This window comes from Schistocerca gregaria, chromosome 6 (genome assembly GCF_023897955.1).
Source record: "Schistocerca gregaria isolate iqSchGreg1 chromosome 6, iqSchGreg1.2, whole genome shotgun sequence".
In the NCBI taxonomy this organism is placed as follows: Eukaryota; Metazoa; Arthropoda; class Insecta; order Orthoptera; family Acrididae; genus Schistocerca; species Schistocerca gregaria.
This window is the reverse complement of record NC_064925.1, coordinates 33,162,126-33,179,720: the sequence shown is the minus strand read 5'-3', so window position 1 is coordinate 33,179,720 and position 17,595 is coordinate 33,162,126. Positions and strand designations below refer to the sequence as shown.

The 17,595-nt window shown below is 47.6% G+C and overlaps 1 protein-coding gene across 1 annotated transcript in view; it reads right to left on the bottom strand.

Moving 5' to 3' along the window:
- The window catches only part of LOC126278037 (cadherin-related tumor suppressor), an 817,086-nt gene that overhangs the window by 462,172 nt on the left and 337,319 nt on the right, over window positions 1-17,595 (bottom strand). Inside the window, 1 exon segment of the mRNA XM_049977779.1 lies at window positions 12,633-12,974. Within this exon segment, the coding sequence (XP_049833736.1) occupies window positions 12,633-12,974 (342 nt within the window).

Genomic DNA, 17,595 nt, shown 5'->3' with positions numbered 1-17,595 from the left:
GGTTAGTACGAGATTGTAAATCATGCATACTCAAATCTTTAGAAATGCATCATCATTCAACGGAATACTATACTGGATGCACATCCAACAGCACAGTGAACGATTGTAAGTTCCCCATTACCACAATTTAAATATTATTAGGGTCTGATTACTGTTTTCGTGTTCATAGCATTTCACATTCCTATACTACGCCTGACATCTTTCCGTTGCGATGTATGCTGTTCACGTATTTTTTTTTTTCCGTTATCGACGTCAGACTGCGACAACAGATGTGCTTTTTGAGTCGTGACTGGCTGGTTGTACGGCACAGTTTCTTTATACCGGAGCGACTTAGGTCTACTTAACGGACCGCACCGCTGAGAAACTGCAGCTTTTGCGGATGCATAGAGAAACGTTCGAGTAAAGTGCAGATACTGCTTGAATCAGTCAGGTAGATTAAATCTCAAGGGATAACGTTGTGAAATGTGACGAAAATGCGCTAGTTGCAGGTACGTGATTGGTTGTTATTGGGATGGGAAGGGGGGTGGGGGGGAGGGGAGGGCGGGGTTGCGTATTGAGATAGCAAGTTGAGACTTACAGTTAGATACGGGACACGTGGTCTATCAAGTCGGGAAACTACCTCAGATTGGCCTACAAAAACTACGTGAGCTGCAGCGCATGCGCGTCGAGCGAGTTTTTGAACATCCTCGAGCTGTCTTCGTGCAAACCATTACTTCTAGAGAAAAAAAATGAATAGTACCTTTTTTGTAGGAAATGTAATATAGTTTGATTTTGTACTGTGACGCGCTTTGGAGTTATTCAAGACTACGGATGATGCAGCCGTATGCACAGTGGTTGGCGAGACGGTGACGAATGCAGCTGCAGCGGCTCTCCCCCCCTCTCCTCGGAGCCCGAGGCGCGCCCCCTGCAACCCCGCCCACGGCGGCAGCCGGGGTTGTGCCTGCCCCACTGTGAGCCTCCTCCCTCCACAACGGCTCCCAAAGTGGCAGGCACCTATTCTGCAGCCTTGTCATTACTTTTGGTAGCAAACGGCCTACCAAATTAACCAGGGCGATGGGCCACTCTGCGATATTGAAAAAAAGAGCACAAGGTAATAGTGCCGTCACTTGTCTCGCTGCAGACGAGCGCATTCCCTGAGCCGAGGCACGTGACGTGAATGCGCGAACCTGCAGGGCCCAGAGGACAATAAGTCTGTCGTCTCGGGTGCCATTCGCATAGAGCTGTCGAGATCTTCCGTGGCTTTTCAGCCCATCGATTCCATATTCGGATTCAGCATTGAACAGTTTCACGTAATAACAGAAAACAAACTCATTTTAAAAGTAAGTAAGTACGGAAGAAACTGTCCACTGAGTAATTTGTTATATGACAGTTTTGTAGAAATCACATAAAAAACCTTCATATATTGGAATATTGAGGAAATTCGCGTACGTAACCCTGTATTTAGAATGCCTAGTTACTTTTTCGTGTTCGTTCCACAAGTATGACAGATACTGCGAGTTTTCCCTTAATTCAGCTCCAAAAATAATCTGACTTGTGTGTGGCCCGATCCACGTTGTCGAATGTCGTTTTGTTTTGGGAAACGGTTTCCACTCCGCTGTCGTGGCGTTAGAAAAATGTACGTTGCATATGTCCGTTCTATTGATCAGTCGAATCGTGTCCGTCGCTGTGTGCCATATGGCGACAAATTTCGGTCATCGATTGTGGCATCCGAATTACAATTTCTGCGTGCGGCTGACGGTTTTACACACACGGAGTAAAGCTCGGAGGCTGTGGCTATTGTACCGAGTCAAACTGGGTCCTTCTGGAATAATTTGCGCCGCTAAATTTTCCCACACTATTTTCCAATTGTGCTGCGTCAGTCGCATCTCCCGCTTATTAGGAACCGGTATTTCTTTGAGAGCTATGGCCACGTTACGAAATTTCCCTCGTTTTAGGACGTCTATTGGTATGTAGCTTTTATCCGAGATTTCGGACAAAGTTTAATGAGTGTGGGATCCCGACTACCGCGATCAGCGAGACGGCGGACTGGCCACCGTTGTGCCGCCGCCCTTGTGCTCGCCCCACTGGGCCACTGCTGAGCGCCGACGCACCCGCATGCTGGCCCCACACAACGTGTAGAGCGGGCCCTGACGACACGCACCTGCTCGGCCTCCTGAGCGACAGCGCAGGCGCACAGCACGCTGCACAGTTCAGTCCGCGGCCCCCAATGCATTCGTATATAATTAAAGCCCATTGTTAATCTGGGGGGGGGGGGGGGGGGAACTTAGTTACTGTGCTGCGAGAAGCTGAAGGTACTCTGCCCACTACGATTCTTTCTTGTGTGCTTAATCTTGCAAAGGGCAGTAGGAAATATTTATGTCAGAGCAAGCAAGAGTGGGAAAATGGGCGTAAGAGAATTGCAGCTACCGTATGAGCACTGCTTGTGGCCAATAGATGGTCAAAATAACTTGCTTGTGTTTGATTCCTGCTCTGCGTATAAAAATCATATTCCTTTACTGAAAACTATCCCTCGTGAAAAGTGTGTGACATTGCAGTTCATACCACCGTGAACCACAGGACGAATTCAGCCTCTGGATGATTGCTTTTTCCGTGCCTGCAGAAGGTATTATCACACTATCCTACAGCTACGCCTTAAATGATAGTCTCCACAACAGAGTGTTTCGCGTTCAATCACATTTCATCAGTTCGCGTCACCCCGTTCCACCAACTTGATCCTATATGCATTCTCTAAGCGTCGACACCTATCTGAACGTACTGCGCGGTTTGTTTACTCCAATGTGGAATGAAGCGCCAAAGAAACTGGCGCAGGAATGCGTATTCAAATACGGAGCTACGTAAACAGGCAGAATACGGCGCTGCGGTCGATAGCGCCAATATAAGACAAGTGTTTGGCGCAATTGTTACATCGGTTACTACTGCTACAATGGCAGGTTATCAAGATTAAAGCGACTTTGAACGTGGTGTTATAGTCGGCGCACGAGCGATGCGACACAGCATCTTCGAGGTAGCGATGAAGTGGCGATTTTTCCGGACGACCGTCAATATCGTGAATCCGGTGAAACATCAAATCTCCGGCATCACTGCGGCCCGAAAAACATCCTACAAGGAGGCGACCAACGACAACTGAAGAGAATCGTTCACCGTGACAGAAGTGCAAACCTTCGGCAAATTGCCGCAGATTTCAGTGCAACCCTTTCACAAATTGGTGCAGATTTCAATGCTAGGTGATCAGCAGGTGTCACCGTGCGAACCACTCAAACAAACGTCATCGACATGGGCTTTCGGAGCCGGAGGCCCAGCCGTGTTCCCTTGATGACTGCACGGCACGACGCTTCACGCCTCGCCTGGGCCCGTCAACACCGACATTTGACTGCCAATGTGTTGCCTGGTCGGACGAGTCTCGTTTCAAACTCTGCAGACATGAACATTATTGAGCATATCTGGGATGCCTCACAGCGTGCTATTCATAAGACATCTCCGCCGTCTCCTACACTTACGGATTTGTGGACAACGTCGGAGAACTCGTGGTGTCATTTCCCTCCAGCACTACTTGAAACGTGAGTCCATGCCACGTCGTGTTCCGGCACTTCTGGGTTCTCGGGGGGACCCTAAACAGTATTACGCAGGTGTACTAGCTTCTTTGGCTCTTCAGTGCATTTCACCTTCGATCTCGATAGTGCGAACCTTTGCGATTACTGAGCTGCGCTACTTTTTATCCGGTGGTCACGGTGCATGTTGATACTTCGTTCTGAACATTTGTCGAATGCCGACGATCTCCATTTCGTGAAGTGTAATATATACATCCCTCTGAAGGTAGATCTCTGCACCTCCCGGCAGTCATTGTCCGTCGCCCTCCTGATGAACATGGCGAGTCATTAGCACGTAACGTTCTTTCTGTCGTTATAGTTAACGCGACACTTCCAAGTGTGCCTTATTAATTGAACTTGCAACTTTGCACTCGAGGGGTTCCTTGCTAGACTCTTGAGCTGACAACATTAATTGCAACGCGGTGCCTCCAGACATTTGGGGGTGAGAGGGGAGGGGCAGGTAGTGGACGCTGCTGGGTGCCCTCTCGCCCGCAGCCCCGGCCTAGACAGCAGCAACCGGGCTCCCGCCTGCCCCGTGACACTGTGCCGACGTCAGCGGCAGCGGCAGCGCCAGCAGTTATCAGCAATTCGCGGTCCGTCCGCACGCGGAATGCCAAGGCGAGCGGCGGGCCGCGCGATAAAAAGCCACAAAGCGGCCGGCGGCGGCTGACGGATGTCTGCCAGCGCAGGAATGCCGCCAAATTAAGCGGCCGCATTCCCGGGGGGCAGCGGGCAGCGGCGAGCCGTGCCCTGCCCTGGCCGCTGCCCGCCCGCCACCACGCACTACTCAGCTCCTACTCTCCTTCCGCAGTTAACTCTTACTGCACCGCACACTGGTCGCTGTGACGTGTATCGAAGACGACAGAGTACGCGTATCGACTAATGTCTTCGTTCCGGTCGCTAACTGCGTCGGCCGTTTTCGCAGACTAATTAAAGCGCAGCTCATTATATCTACAATTGGCATATTCACTGCAATTTTGGAAGCTACTGTCCCTTTATTTTCTTTGAAAATGTGACCTGCCAACGTTTGGGGAAGAAAAGATCACAATAAGCTTTGTAAAGAGTAAACGTTGTATTGAAAAAGTCGGTGTTAGAGTGGCTCACTCGATACCATGAAGTTTTGGGGTGGCTGAGGTTGAGTTCGAAGCTATGTAATGTCTGCTTTTTTTAAAATACAAAAATTGCCGCCGGGTAGCGGAGTGGTATGGAGTCCACGTTAAACTAGACGCAGGCAGGGAATTACCTCCAGAAATGGTTCAGTTATTAAAATGTCACAGCATATCCCCCATATTGTCGACAGGCACACATATCAAATCAGTAAAATCCAAAGTTATGTTGACGTTGCTCATTACAATCCAAAATGCTTGGGGCATGACTAATGAAACTGTATGAAAGGAAAGCAGTCTGCCATGACACACGAAACAGACATGTAGAAGGGCACAGCATGCCATGGATTATTTTTCCCGCTAGTTTAACACTTTCACTCTATTTTACTCCAAAACAGAATTGTTTAGTATTCATCAATGAAACGGCAATGAACGCAATCCTGCAAATTTTAAAATGTTATGAAAGTGAGTGTCAAATGAGTCATGGGACCGATCTGCTGAGGTTATCGGTCCCTAGTCTTACACACTACTTAAACTAACTTATGCTAAGAAAAACACACAGGACTCGAACCTCCGGCGGGAGGGTCTGCACAATCCGTGCATGGCGCTCTAGACCGCGCGAGTACTCCGTGCGCCGAGCGATGTCGACAACACTTCACATTTTACTGATATGAAAAACCATTTGCAAATATTCTCAGTTCATCAGAGTCACTTGAAACTCGTATTTGGCTAAAAAGCTATTCGGTCACCTACTTTTAGCAAACATGCTACACCTCCGGTGTACACACAAACGAAATGAGAAGTTAATTGTAGCATTAGAAGCGACTGATGTCTCACGGTAAGTCAGTCAGACTGAGACCAGTCCCTCTCCCTGGTGAGATTTAAAATCTCTAAAGTATGTTTGAAGGTTAAATTCAACGATCGTTAGTAATAAACTAATCACACTGGCACTACTATCCAGACACACAAAACGATATTTGTAATTGGTCGACAGTATGGAAGATTTACGCACAACTTAAATTGAAAGGAACACATAGAAAACGTCGTGGGAAAGGCTAACCAAAGACTGTGTTTTACTAGGTAGACATTTACAAAGCGTAACACATCTACTAAAGAGACTGCCTACACTAAGCTCGTCCGTCCTCTTTCAGAATACTGCTGCGCAGTGTGCGGTCCTTCCACATAGGACTGACAGAGTACATCGAAAAAGTTTCAAGAAGGGCAGCACGTTTTGTGTTATCGCCCAGTAGGGGAGAGAGTGTCACTGGAATGGTACCGGACTCGGGATGGACATCATTAAAACAAAGGCGTTTTTCGTTGGGGAGGAATCTCCTCACGAAATACCGATCACCAGCTTTCTCCCCCAAATGCGAAAATATTTTGTTGACGTCGACCTACATAGGGATAAACGATCACCATGATAAAATAAGGGAAATCAGAGCTCGCTATATGAGACTGGAAGAATAGAGAATTGTGAAGGTGGTTGCATGAACCCTCTGCCAGGCACTTAATTGTGATATGCAGAGTATGCATGTAGATGTAGATTAGAGATTCCGGTCTTTGATTTTAAAAACTGAATCATATTTGAAGATACTGCCCAACTTCTGTCTAGTGTAACGCGGACTCCATACTACGCTGCTACTTCGTGGCAATTTTTTGCACTAAGAAAAACCGGTCTTTAGATAGTTTCTAACACGGGACCTCTGCGACCGCAAAACTTGATTGAGTGAGCCACTGTAACGTTGACTCTTTCGATGCGACGTTTATTGTTTATAAATCTAATTGTGAGATCTTTTTTTCCAGACGTTAGCAGGTTCACATTTTGAAAGAAAATAAAGACATCAGTAGCTTCCAAACTTGCAGTGAATATACCGATTGAAGATGTAATAAGCTGCCTGTTTAATTAGTTTGCAAAAATGGTGATTACAGTTAGCGTGAGGAACGATAAGAGAAGTCGATACGCGGTCTCTGTCGTCTTAGATACAGCGTGTACACGCCATGAAGACTGAGGCCTACGGCAAAGAAGGGCCGCGGCGCGTACGTCACGAAGGTAGGTCTGCGTTAGCTCGCTTGCTCAATTCAGGAGACAAACTACGCTTGTATACCTGTTAACTCGTAACTAGGTGTGTACGTACAAACGAGAATTGCATCATCTACTGGAATCCAGTGTTATGAAGTCTTATTGTTATTACTCCTACAACGATCGGAAGTCCAGAGACCAACTTGTAATTTGTTACGTCTGTACTGGGGTAGAATAAAATTAAAATCATGCCGGAACAATTAGCAGTTGCATAAGGCACCACTTCTCGTATGAAATGAGGGCTGTTAAGTAGAAGAGACTATACGTTATAAACAAGCAGTTACACCATTTATATCGAGTACTGACTTTAAATTAAATTTTGTTGTCGTACTGTTAATCACTAAGTCTACATAACAGCAGATTCCAGTAGAAGATGCGATCATCGTTAGTACGAACACGCCCAGGTGCGAGTTAACTGGTTTAGAAACGCATTTTTTCCGCTGAGCAGAGCGAGCGAGCGAGGGCCGTGTACCTGCGAGACGCACGCGCGGCGGCCCGTCTCTCGCCGCCGCTGTACCGGCGTGCGACGCGGCCCGGCCTCGCGCCGCAGCGTATCGAGCAGAGGCCAGGCGCTGGCTGCGACGCCTGCGCCCGCTTCGAGCGCGCCCCTCCACAAGTGCACTGCAGTCCTTTCGCCGACATGTCGCCATCTGTAGAGTGCGATCTCGCATAATCTTTCACTCTACGGCAGACCGGCGTTAAGGTCACACTGCGACACCTCGTTTCCTGCGTCCATTTCCTGCGCCTACTGTCTGCGACAGGGGGGAGCAGGCTTTCTTCAACCTGCAGTACCGCTGAGCTCGTAAATAAGTAGTGGTAGGGAGGTACGAGGCTGGTTCAATCGTCTGTTTAGCAATGTTGCCGCCGAGCGACATCAAAATCGCACACTCTTTTTTGCTACGTGTTTAAAGTTTCAACTTTGGATGGGCAATGGCGATTGCAAGCACCGTTTGACCGTTACAGTACAGAGATATTCTATTTGTCTCTGGTGAAAAAGTTACGGATAATGGGCAATCTTAGCAGACGCCGCGCACGGTTGTGTGGACGTCAGCGGTGTAGCGTTTCTTCCTATTCTGGGCGTTGTTTCTTCTTATGCAACGAAAAGTTATTTTAAACGGAAAGAGGAAGTCTTTAAGATGAGTTATTACTCAGATGTAGCAGTGAATTATTGCCTGAGACATTGCAAATGGATTGGTCTTTACCGAGGAGAAAGATCGGCACCTGAGCCACGGAATACTGCACGATACGCAGATTTAGTCACTGGCCAGGAAGGTGTAGGTAGGCTTTACGCTCAGGGGTATTAATCTACGAAATGTGGAAAATCACGAATTTTTCTGTGTCTTGTACCAAAAAGGGATTGTTTTAAGACATTTCACAAGAAATGCTGCAAAATGTAATCATTTTTTCAGTCACAGGAAAAACAGCTTGTCTGTGAGAGAATTCAACGTCATACATCACTGCCGACTGGTTTCTGTACAAGTTGTAAGTAGCCTTTCGTTCGCTGTATTTTACTCCTGCTAGCTCCAGAATTTCGAAAAGAGTGTTCCAGTCAACATTGTCAAATGCTTTCTTCAGGACTACAAATCGTATAAACGTAGGTTTGCATTACCTTAACCTACCTTCAAAAATAAGTCGTATGGTCACTATTGCCACGCGTGTTCCTAATTTCTCCGAAATCCAGCTTATCTTCACCGAGGTTGGCTTCTACGAGTTTCACCAGTCTTCTGTAAAGAATCTATATACTTTCTACAAATTAAAGTCCCTCGCTGCGCTTTCAGACTGTATGTTCGGCGTAATCTCAGTAATGGTGAGAGTGAAAGTGTTATTTTTTTATCTGTTCCATATTTAGGAGGCATTAGGAGCGACATCTCGTGCCCGCGATGTGGGCTAGGAGCTGCTCGACTAGAGAATAGGCTGTATCTGGCGCGAATAGCGGTAAAGGAAACAGCCGCAGCCCAACATGACCACCATCTGTCTGAAGTCTTTCAGAATTTCACGGGCTACTGGTGTGCTCAACTGTTGTCAACACTTCGAAAACGCGTCAGCGTATCTGATTACATATGGAGTGCATAGGGGCCGAAACTGATCGTTTTAATAAATATAACAACAAGTTTTAAAAACATACGGATGTTTGGGCATTTTTCTTTGGTAAATATCTAACTGGAGGCCGTCCAGTATCCACAACGGATCAAAGGAGATATTATACAATAAATCGTACGGCCACAGATATTCACGTGAAGCCAGGTCTGGTCGCTACTGACATATAAATCCAGCTTAGCTACTAAAGAAATCGTTACCAGCCCTACGTCAGTCTCGTGCACACCGAATATAGGACCAAGAAGGATTTTACTGGTCTATTGGCGATACGGACAGACCTTATTTCGTAGTAGTTTTTCTCTCTCCTCTAGTTTTTGCCGTGTGCACCCCAAACAGAATCTGTTTCTGTCGTTGAGTATGCCTACGTGATTCATTTGTCTCCGCTCAGTCCGGTAGAGATGGATCCCTGACGGCCTACATTCAAACCAGAAGCGATTTGGACCGATGATCACCGCGTGTGTATCTACGTCTGCGCAGACGACGTGACATCCATCCAGCAAACACTTGTGTGGAAACAACGTCTCTACGGTACAGAAGATACTCTCGATTACTGCACCGCTGCGTGAATGGCAGATCGCACGGACTAAACGTGGTAGCCGCGAGCAAAGGGTAGCCTTCAGGTAACAAGGCTAGGCGGGAAGTCACGTGAGAATGGTGATCCTCCCGCACTCTTCTACAGTCTGTGCAGCTGCAACGGCAGTAGTGGTAGTGGAGTGGTGGCGGGGGGGGGGGGGGGGGGGGAGAGGGAGGGGGGCATTCCGCCAGTCCCACGACACGCAACGAGCACCGCGGGCTGCCAAACCTGCAGCCCGCACCGCAACACTTCCTGCTTACACACTGTTTGCTGTTTGAGTTTCTGGCAGCTTTATGTTTCGCCATACACTGTGATTTTGTTCGTTGTCCTGTTTAGTGTTCCAGGAGTTATTTTATTCGTTGTTACTGTCGTTTGATATTTGGTACTAAACAATGTCAAAAAGAAATTTCTCGAAAGCTACGAGTGGCCAAGTTCCGCGTCATTCTTCAGGCCAAGGGATTGCTGTGCAGTGTTAGCCGAGAGAGATACGGCGCGTGTCATGTCTCCACTCTGAGAGTGAGAAACTTAACAAGGTCCTACTTTTCCCCGTTAAATGTGTAATCGACGAAACTGCTGCAGCTCTCAACTTAAACAAAAACAGTAATGCGAAGATTGGTAAGGATATATTCGAGAAATAAAAGGAATCAGGCGTGACAGAAGCTTGAAGCTCTTCGGGAAAATGCGTTATATCGATAAACGCATTACCAGTGTGAATTACTTTCCGTGAGATCCGTCGACAGCTTTATGATTTTTATCTCAGAAAGGAAAATTCGGCACTGAGGAAGTTGTTGGTCGCCCTTATCGAAGCACAAAGTTTTTCCATTTCCTAAATAATAACAGTGGGTGTTACAGTGGTACCTCATAGCGATTAGAGTGATGCCAGTGGAGTTTATCCGTTATCACCAAAGAAATGAACAATACGCGGATTCAGTTGCATCTTCGCAGTGCGTAATTTACAACTACACACACCAACACAAGTTTTGCACAACCTCAGATCAGAGAGTTTCGGAACCTGTACAAATAATTCGAATAGAGATCAACGTCAACATCATTTCCGCCCTTTTTATTACTCATGAAGACCACAAATTGCATGTTGTTATGCAGCCTTTATAAAGAGTCTTTCACCAAATATTGTTAGTTGGGTATTAATGTTTGAAATGAAAACAGGAATTTTGCGTGCAATACGTAACTAGAAACAAGAAGACGTGCGTTATTCAGGAAAAATTAAAATTGCCAGATGTAGGTAATTCGAACTGCACGAAGGAAAAGAAAACTGACTCGAGCGGGACTTAAACCAGCGAACCATTTGTTACAACCAGCGAACCATTTGTTACAACCAGTTTCGAAGCTGCTGCCTTACCAATTTCGCTATACACGAACGTACACTTGTGTTCCAACTGTATCTAATACAGTCCCTCGGAAAGCTTCATAGCCGATTAAATGTATAAATTTACAATAAACATTAAGAACAACCTATTTCTCGACTCTCTCTATCCGCATTCGACATCCGTGTTTCACTACGGAACAGGAACCAGCCTCAGTCATTTTCGTACTGCGCATTAAGAGCGCGGCAATCATAGCACAACATTGCAGAGACAGTGACTGTACACGAGTTTTGAAATAAGAACTACTTAAGTAAAGCGTGATTAAAAAAAAACAAACGTTGAAGGCTTCTAATACATTTGAGTACCTTAAAGTTTAATGTAACGTAACTTAGTAATAATATAATACATACACTACGTGATCAAAAGTATCCGGACACCTCGCTCAAATTACTTTAACGTTCATGGCACCCTCCATCGATAATGCTACAATTGAATATGGTATTGGCCAGCTTCCACTCTGGCAGGTATACGGGTGCTAGAAGGTTTCTTGGGGAATGGTGGCCAATTTTTCACCAAGTGCTGCACTGAGGAGTGGTATCGGTGTCGGTCGGTGAGGCCTGGCACCGAGTCGGCGTTCCAAAACATCCCAAAGGTGTTGTATAGGATTCAGGGCAGGACTCTGTGCAGACCTGTCTATTATAGGGATCTTATTGACGTGTAACCACTCCGCCACAGGCCCTGCATTATGAACAGGTGTTCGATCGCGTTGAAAGATCCAATCGCCATCCGTGAATTGGTCTTCAACAGTGAGAAGGAAGAAGTGCCACGCAAAACAACAAAGGGTGCAAGCTCGTCCATGGAAAACACGACGACACCGTAACACCACCGCCTCCGTATTTTACTATTGGCACTACACACGCTGGCAGATGACATTCTGCGGGCATTCACCATACCCACACCCTGCTATCGGATTGCTACATTCTGTAGCGTGATTCGTCACTCCACATAACATTTTTCCACTGTTCAATCGTCCAACGTTTACACTCCTTACATAAAGCGAGGCTTCGTTTTGCATTTACCGGCGTGATGTATGGCTTATGAGCAGCCGCTCGACCATGAAATCCAAGTTTACTCATCTCCCGCCTAACTGTGACAGTACTTGCAGTGGATGCTGATGGAGTTTGATATTCCTGTGTGCTGATCTGTATAGATGTGTGCCTATTACATCTTACGACCCATTTCAACTGTTGGCGGTCTCCGTCAGTCAACAGACGAGGTCGGTCTGTACATGTTTGTGCTGTACGTGTCCCTTCAAGTTTCCACTTCCCTATCACATCGGAAAGAGTGGACCAAGGGATGTTTAGGAGTGTGCAAATCTCGCGTACAGACGTACGACACAAGTGACACTCGGTCATGTGACCACGGTCGAAGTCTGTGAGTTCCGCGGAGCGCCCCATTCTGCTCTCTCGCGACGTGTGATGATTACTGAGGTCGCTGATACGGGGTACCTGGCAGTGAGTGGCAGCGAAATGCACCTAGTATGAAAAACGTATGTTTTTGGGGGTGGCCGGATATTTTTGATCACATAGCGTAAGTACGACCTACTTCCAAGAGCGCAACAACAACAACATGTGTAGGTGTAGTACTCCTTCTGACCAACCATCGCGTTTGTGTTTGTTTACATCACGTTTATTCTTACGACGAACCGAGTATAGCTAGCGGGAACCATGTAAAACCCGAGAGTTTGCTGTGTGCCACAATACGTCGTTGACGCACATATCTCAAATAACACAACAGATACGACTCCTTTAGGCCGCAGATTCTTTTTGGTACACGCTGTACTGTATATAGGGGGGTACTCACGCGGACGGTGATGGCGGTGTCGGAGTGCTGGACGCCGTCGGAGAGCCGCACCACCAGCACGTACTCGTCGGCGGCCTCGCGGTCCAGCGGCGCGCGCAGCGTCAGGGCGCCGGAGCGCGCGTCCAGCGCGAAGCGGTCGGCGGCGGCGGCGGCGGCTGGAGCGGCGGCGGGCGGCGGCAGCAGCGAGAAGCGCAGCTCGCCCTCCAGGTCGGGGTCGCTGGCGGTGAGCACGGCGAGCGGCGCGGGGCCCGGCGGCAGCTCCTCCGACACGGACAGCTCGCGCGGCGACGACGGCGACAGCGCCGGCGGGCTGTCGTTGCGGTCCAGCACCTCCACCTGCAGCTGCAACAGGGGACGCGCGAGTCAGCGCGGCGGCTGGGGGCTGAGCCGGGCGGGACATGCCGCTACAGCGCGTAACGTAGCAACTGTCAACATACCCACTCTACCTTGCAATTTCATTCAAAGGCTTCTACAGTATTAATAACAACGTCAGGGCTTCACTCACATTCAAACCAAAGTAATTCAGGCCACCCATACGGCGACGTGAATTAATACACGAGCACTGAATGAAAAGTAATCGTTAATTCGGTTTGGATGGGAATATTTCAATAAATCAAACGCAGAAATAATTCTTAGAATGTGATCTTTAAGTACCATATTCACTTTCGCACATAATGACCAGCTAACTGGATACGTATCTGCCAACGATCAACAAGCTTTCTGAAGCCGTCACGGAACAAGTTGACACTCTGTTTCCGCAACCACACTTTTCTCTCAACGTCTTCAAATATGGCTCTGAGCACTATGGCGCTTACCTTCTGAGGTCATCAGTCCCCTAGAACTTAGAACTACTTAAATCTAACTAACCTAAGGACACCACACACATCCGTGCTCGAGACAGGATTCGAACCATCGGCCGTAGCGGTGCGCGGTTCCACACTGTAGCGCCTAGAACCGCTCGGCGACTCAGGGTGGCTCTCAAAGTCTTCATCAGAAGCATAATGATGTCTCCACAGATCGTCTTTCATTATCGGGAACACATGGAAGTCAGGCGGTGCTAAATCTACGGAGTATCCCGTACGTTGGTGAGATTCAGTCTCTGAAGTTCTGCTGTGGTGGCACGTAAAGTGTGTGGTTTGGCTTTGTCATGCTGCGGGAAAAGATTTCCCTTTTCCTTTCGGGTCCTCCTTAGCAGTCGTTTCAGAGTTCGCTGCGTTGTAATGTGACGCTATGAATTTATTGTTGTTCCACGATCGAGGAAATCGATACGGATAACAGCATCTGCGTCCCAGAACACTGTGTCCATGATTTTACCAGCTGAGGGCTGCGTCTTGAATTTCTTTTTAAGGGGCGAGTCTTTGTATCGATATTCCGCAGACTGACGTTTCGTCTCAGGATCGTAATGGTGTACCCAGGTTTCATCTCCAGTCACAAGTGAATGGAGAAAGGTGTCACCTTCATTCTCGTAAGGCGAGAGTAGTTCCTGGCAAACTTGAACCCTGTGTGCTTTCATTGCAGGAGTCAACATTCGGGGTACCCATCGTGCACAGATCTTTCGATAGCCAAGCAACGCAATAATGTGACCCACACCTTCTTGCGAAATGCCGATTTTGCTTGCATTTTCTCTCTGAGCGATACGGCGATCGTCTCGAAACAATCTGCCAACATTTTGCTTGTGAAACTCGGTGGTTGCCAGTCGCATTGCAAACAGTGACATGGAGGCGTCAAAAGAAGAAGAACGAGGTGTTGTTGGTTTTCTGACAGCGGACATTCGCCGACGAATGTCACTTGCAAGGGTCAAGGCGTGGCACAAGCGCTTCAGGGAAGGACGGGCGTCGTTAGCCGATGATGCACAGTCTGGAGCACCACACCGCATTACCGACGACATCGTCCAGCTCGTGGAGGCACTCATTACCCAGGACCACAGCCGCCGTGATCGGAAGTGTTCACACCATCGTGAGGGAACGACTGCACCTGCGCAAAGTGTGTACCCAGTGGGTGCCCCACAGTCTTCAACCCCACCAGGAACTATGTCGAATGCCGCGGGGGTTTAGCCGAGCGATCTGAGGCGCCGAGTCACGGCTTCCCGCCGTCGGAGGTTCGAGTCCTCCCTCGGGCATGGGTGTGTGTGTGTGTGTGTGTGTGTTGTGCTTTGCGTAAGTTATTTTAAGTTGGATTAGTGCGTAAGCTTAGGGACCGATGACCTCAGCAGTTTGGTCCCTTAAGACCTTACCACAAATTTCCATTTCCACGTCGAATGGCCCTCTTGCTCATCTGCAGCGCTATGCTCGGGAAGGGAATTCGTTCCTGGCGCGAGTGGTGGCTGGAGATGAGCCACGGTGTCATCACTTCGAACCAAAATCAAAACGGGAAAGCCTCCAGTGGAAGCATCTGAGGTCACCATCACAAAAAAAAAAAAAAAAAAAGCGAAGGCCATCCACACGAATGCAGCAAAGGTTATGCTGGCGTTCTTCTTTGACCAAGATGGCCAATTCTGATTCACTTCCTGCACCACAGGACAACAGCGTTACTCGCAAGCCTTAACCACCATTCGACAAGCGGTCAAATCAAAGCGACCAGGCAGTCTCACCCGTGGGGTCATTCTGCTCCACGAAAATGCAAAGCCCCATACGGCCAGCACAGTCGCGACACCTGCAGAAATTAAAATGGGAGACTCTCGGCCACCATCCATAGAGTCCGCACCTCACTCCCTGTGATTATGCCATTTTAAGTTCCCTTAAAAAGGCTCTGAGAGGCAAACGATTGAACTCGGATGACGACACCAAGCTGTATGCGCGGAACTGGTTAACATCGCAGCCCCGGGAATCTCATGAGACAGCCATTCACCGCCTTGTGTCACAATAGGACAAGTGTCTCGACAGCCAGGGTCAATACTTCTAACATACAAGTTCTGGTTTCTGTAATTATGCCTCCGGCTCGTTTATTTTTCAACGCCCCTTATATTTTCGTTATTGATCAAAATAAATATAAATGAGAGTACGCAGAAGGCAGTGGGCAGGCCAACGTCGAACGATCGCTATAGAAGGCTCTGACTCATCTCGAATGGGAATGCGCATTGGTGGACGTGGCCGGATGTAGATGGGAGTGCCACAAGCGCCGGGAAGTGGGGGCTTCCAGTACCTTCTAGAACAGTTTCGGCGTAGTAATACCGTTCCCTTATCAGAAAGCGCGTGGGATTGTGAATGCTGATGGGGAACCCCCCTGCAGAACTTCCACGGCGATACTACGAGGCGTCGGCGTCGAGAGGAAGCAGTCCCACTTGTTCTTAACCCTTCGGCTTAAGAAAAATATATTTTAAATCCAATCTAAACCTTATAATTGAGGACAGGGCTTAAGAAAACGATCTCCTCTGTTACATGCCAATTTCTTTCATTAGTTTATAAAATGCGCAACGACGTGATTATTCGTCGATGCGGAGGTACGAATAAAATGGAGGTGAGCGCTGATTTTGACGTTGGCGTTTCGTTCTAGAGAATCACTATGGGTCCTTCATTTTGGACAGACCAGTATCTGATCGCCCCAATGAAATGCTAATTTTATTCGATCAGCAGGTAATTTTACAGTACAAATGGCTTTCCAGGCACAGCAGCTGAGTAGCGACAGGTTATTCCGCAACTTAAAACGGCAATAAAAGTGTACACGAGACAGTGATTTTGATTCTGTGATACGAATTCTCATCGGAACTGTGATGAACTTCACAACGACGGCAGAACCGCATACCGCAACCAAGATGCAGTCTTATCGTCATGCGTAAGAGATCTCTTGCATGGTTCGGCAGATTGTTCCAGAAGGGGGCTGACGTATATTGCATTGTTCTGAAGGATAGAGCCTAATTCATTGTGAAGATAATTTATGAACATAAAAGAAAGATGTGCCATCGTAGGGGGCGTAAGCGAAGACGTTATCCTGATACTCTGTCATTTGTGTGCTCTCGGAGTAACTACAGGTGCCAAACAATACTGTAATAGCAATCCCTTGCAGTTGTAACATGTGCTTTGTTGGAGAACACTGTGCCTCTGAATTACATTTTATTTATCACGGTAGGTCCCTTTTCTTATTTGCTGCAACACCGTTTTTCATTACAATATTACTTGGTTGATCTGTTGCTTCGCAAGATTGTTTACAATGAGTAGCATCGAGAGCGGGAGAGCAGGGCAGTCTTTGAGAGCCAAACATCTTCGAGAAATATGGAGGTCGTGGTCTGTGGTACTTACGACACGTAACAAACGTTATGTGGACGTTAGCCCGCTGCTCCCCCTATGTGATACAATCTACGTGGCAGCAAGGCTCCCAGTGACTAACCACTGGCACCGATACGCTAGTAATAGTATGCAACTCATGTTGTGTAGCAGTCCAGCAATCGGTTTGGTCATAATAGTAGTCGGGTCGAACAAATCGTAGAGTAATAAACTGCCCCACCGACCCTGCTAACTTTCAAGTTGTATGGTTCGTTTGTTTAGAACACGACCTGTTTCGGGCTCTTGTACACCCATCTTCAGGTAGCGTACTGAAAATAGCAAGAGACGAGAGATAATAAATCCATAAAAGAATTAAAAGCCACCGGCCGGTCTACGTGCTGTAAAGCCCAAGACAATGCCAAAGTGACACCAGACAGTACTACAGACGACTGCCTGGGTAAAGAAATATGCAATGAATACCCGGACACCTATGCTCGGTGCTGTGATCCCGAGCGCCGCGGTGGACGAATACAAGACGCGGTGTGCTACCAGTGAGCGCAGAACACGGAGTAGAGTAAGCGAAGGAGGAAGCAAACTGGTACACCAGTGAGGCAAAAGTACTGAAATCTGTTGACAGAAAGAATAATGCGGGGCCATTAGCCGGCCGTTCACAATCTGAATTAGAGATTTACATACAAAATGAAAAATGAAGAAAAAGAGACATTATGTAGGGAGTTACACGAAAAACGTTAAAAGTGCATGAT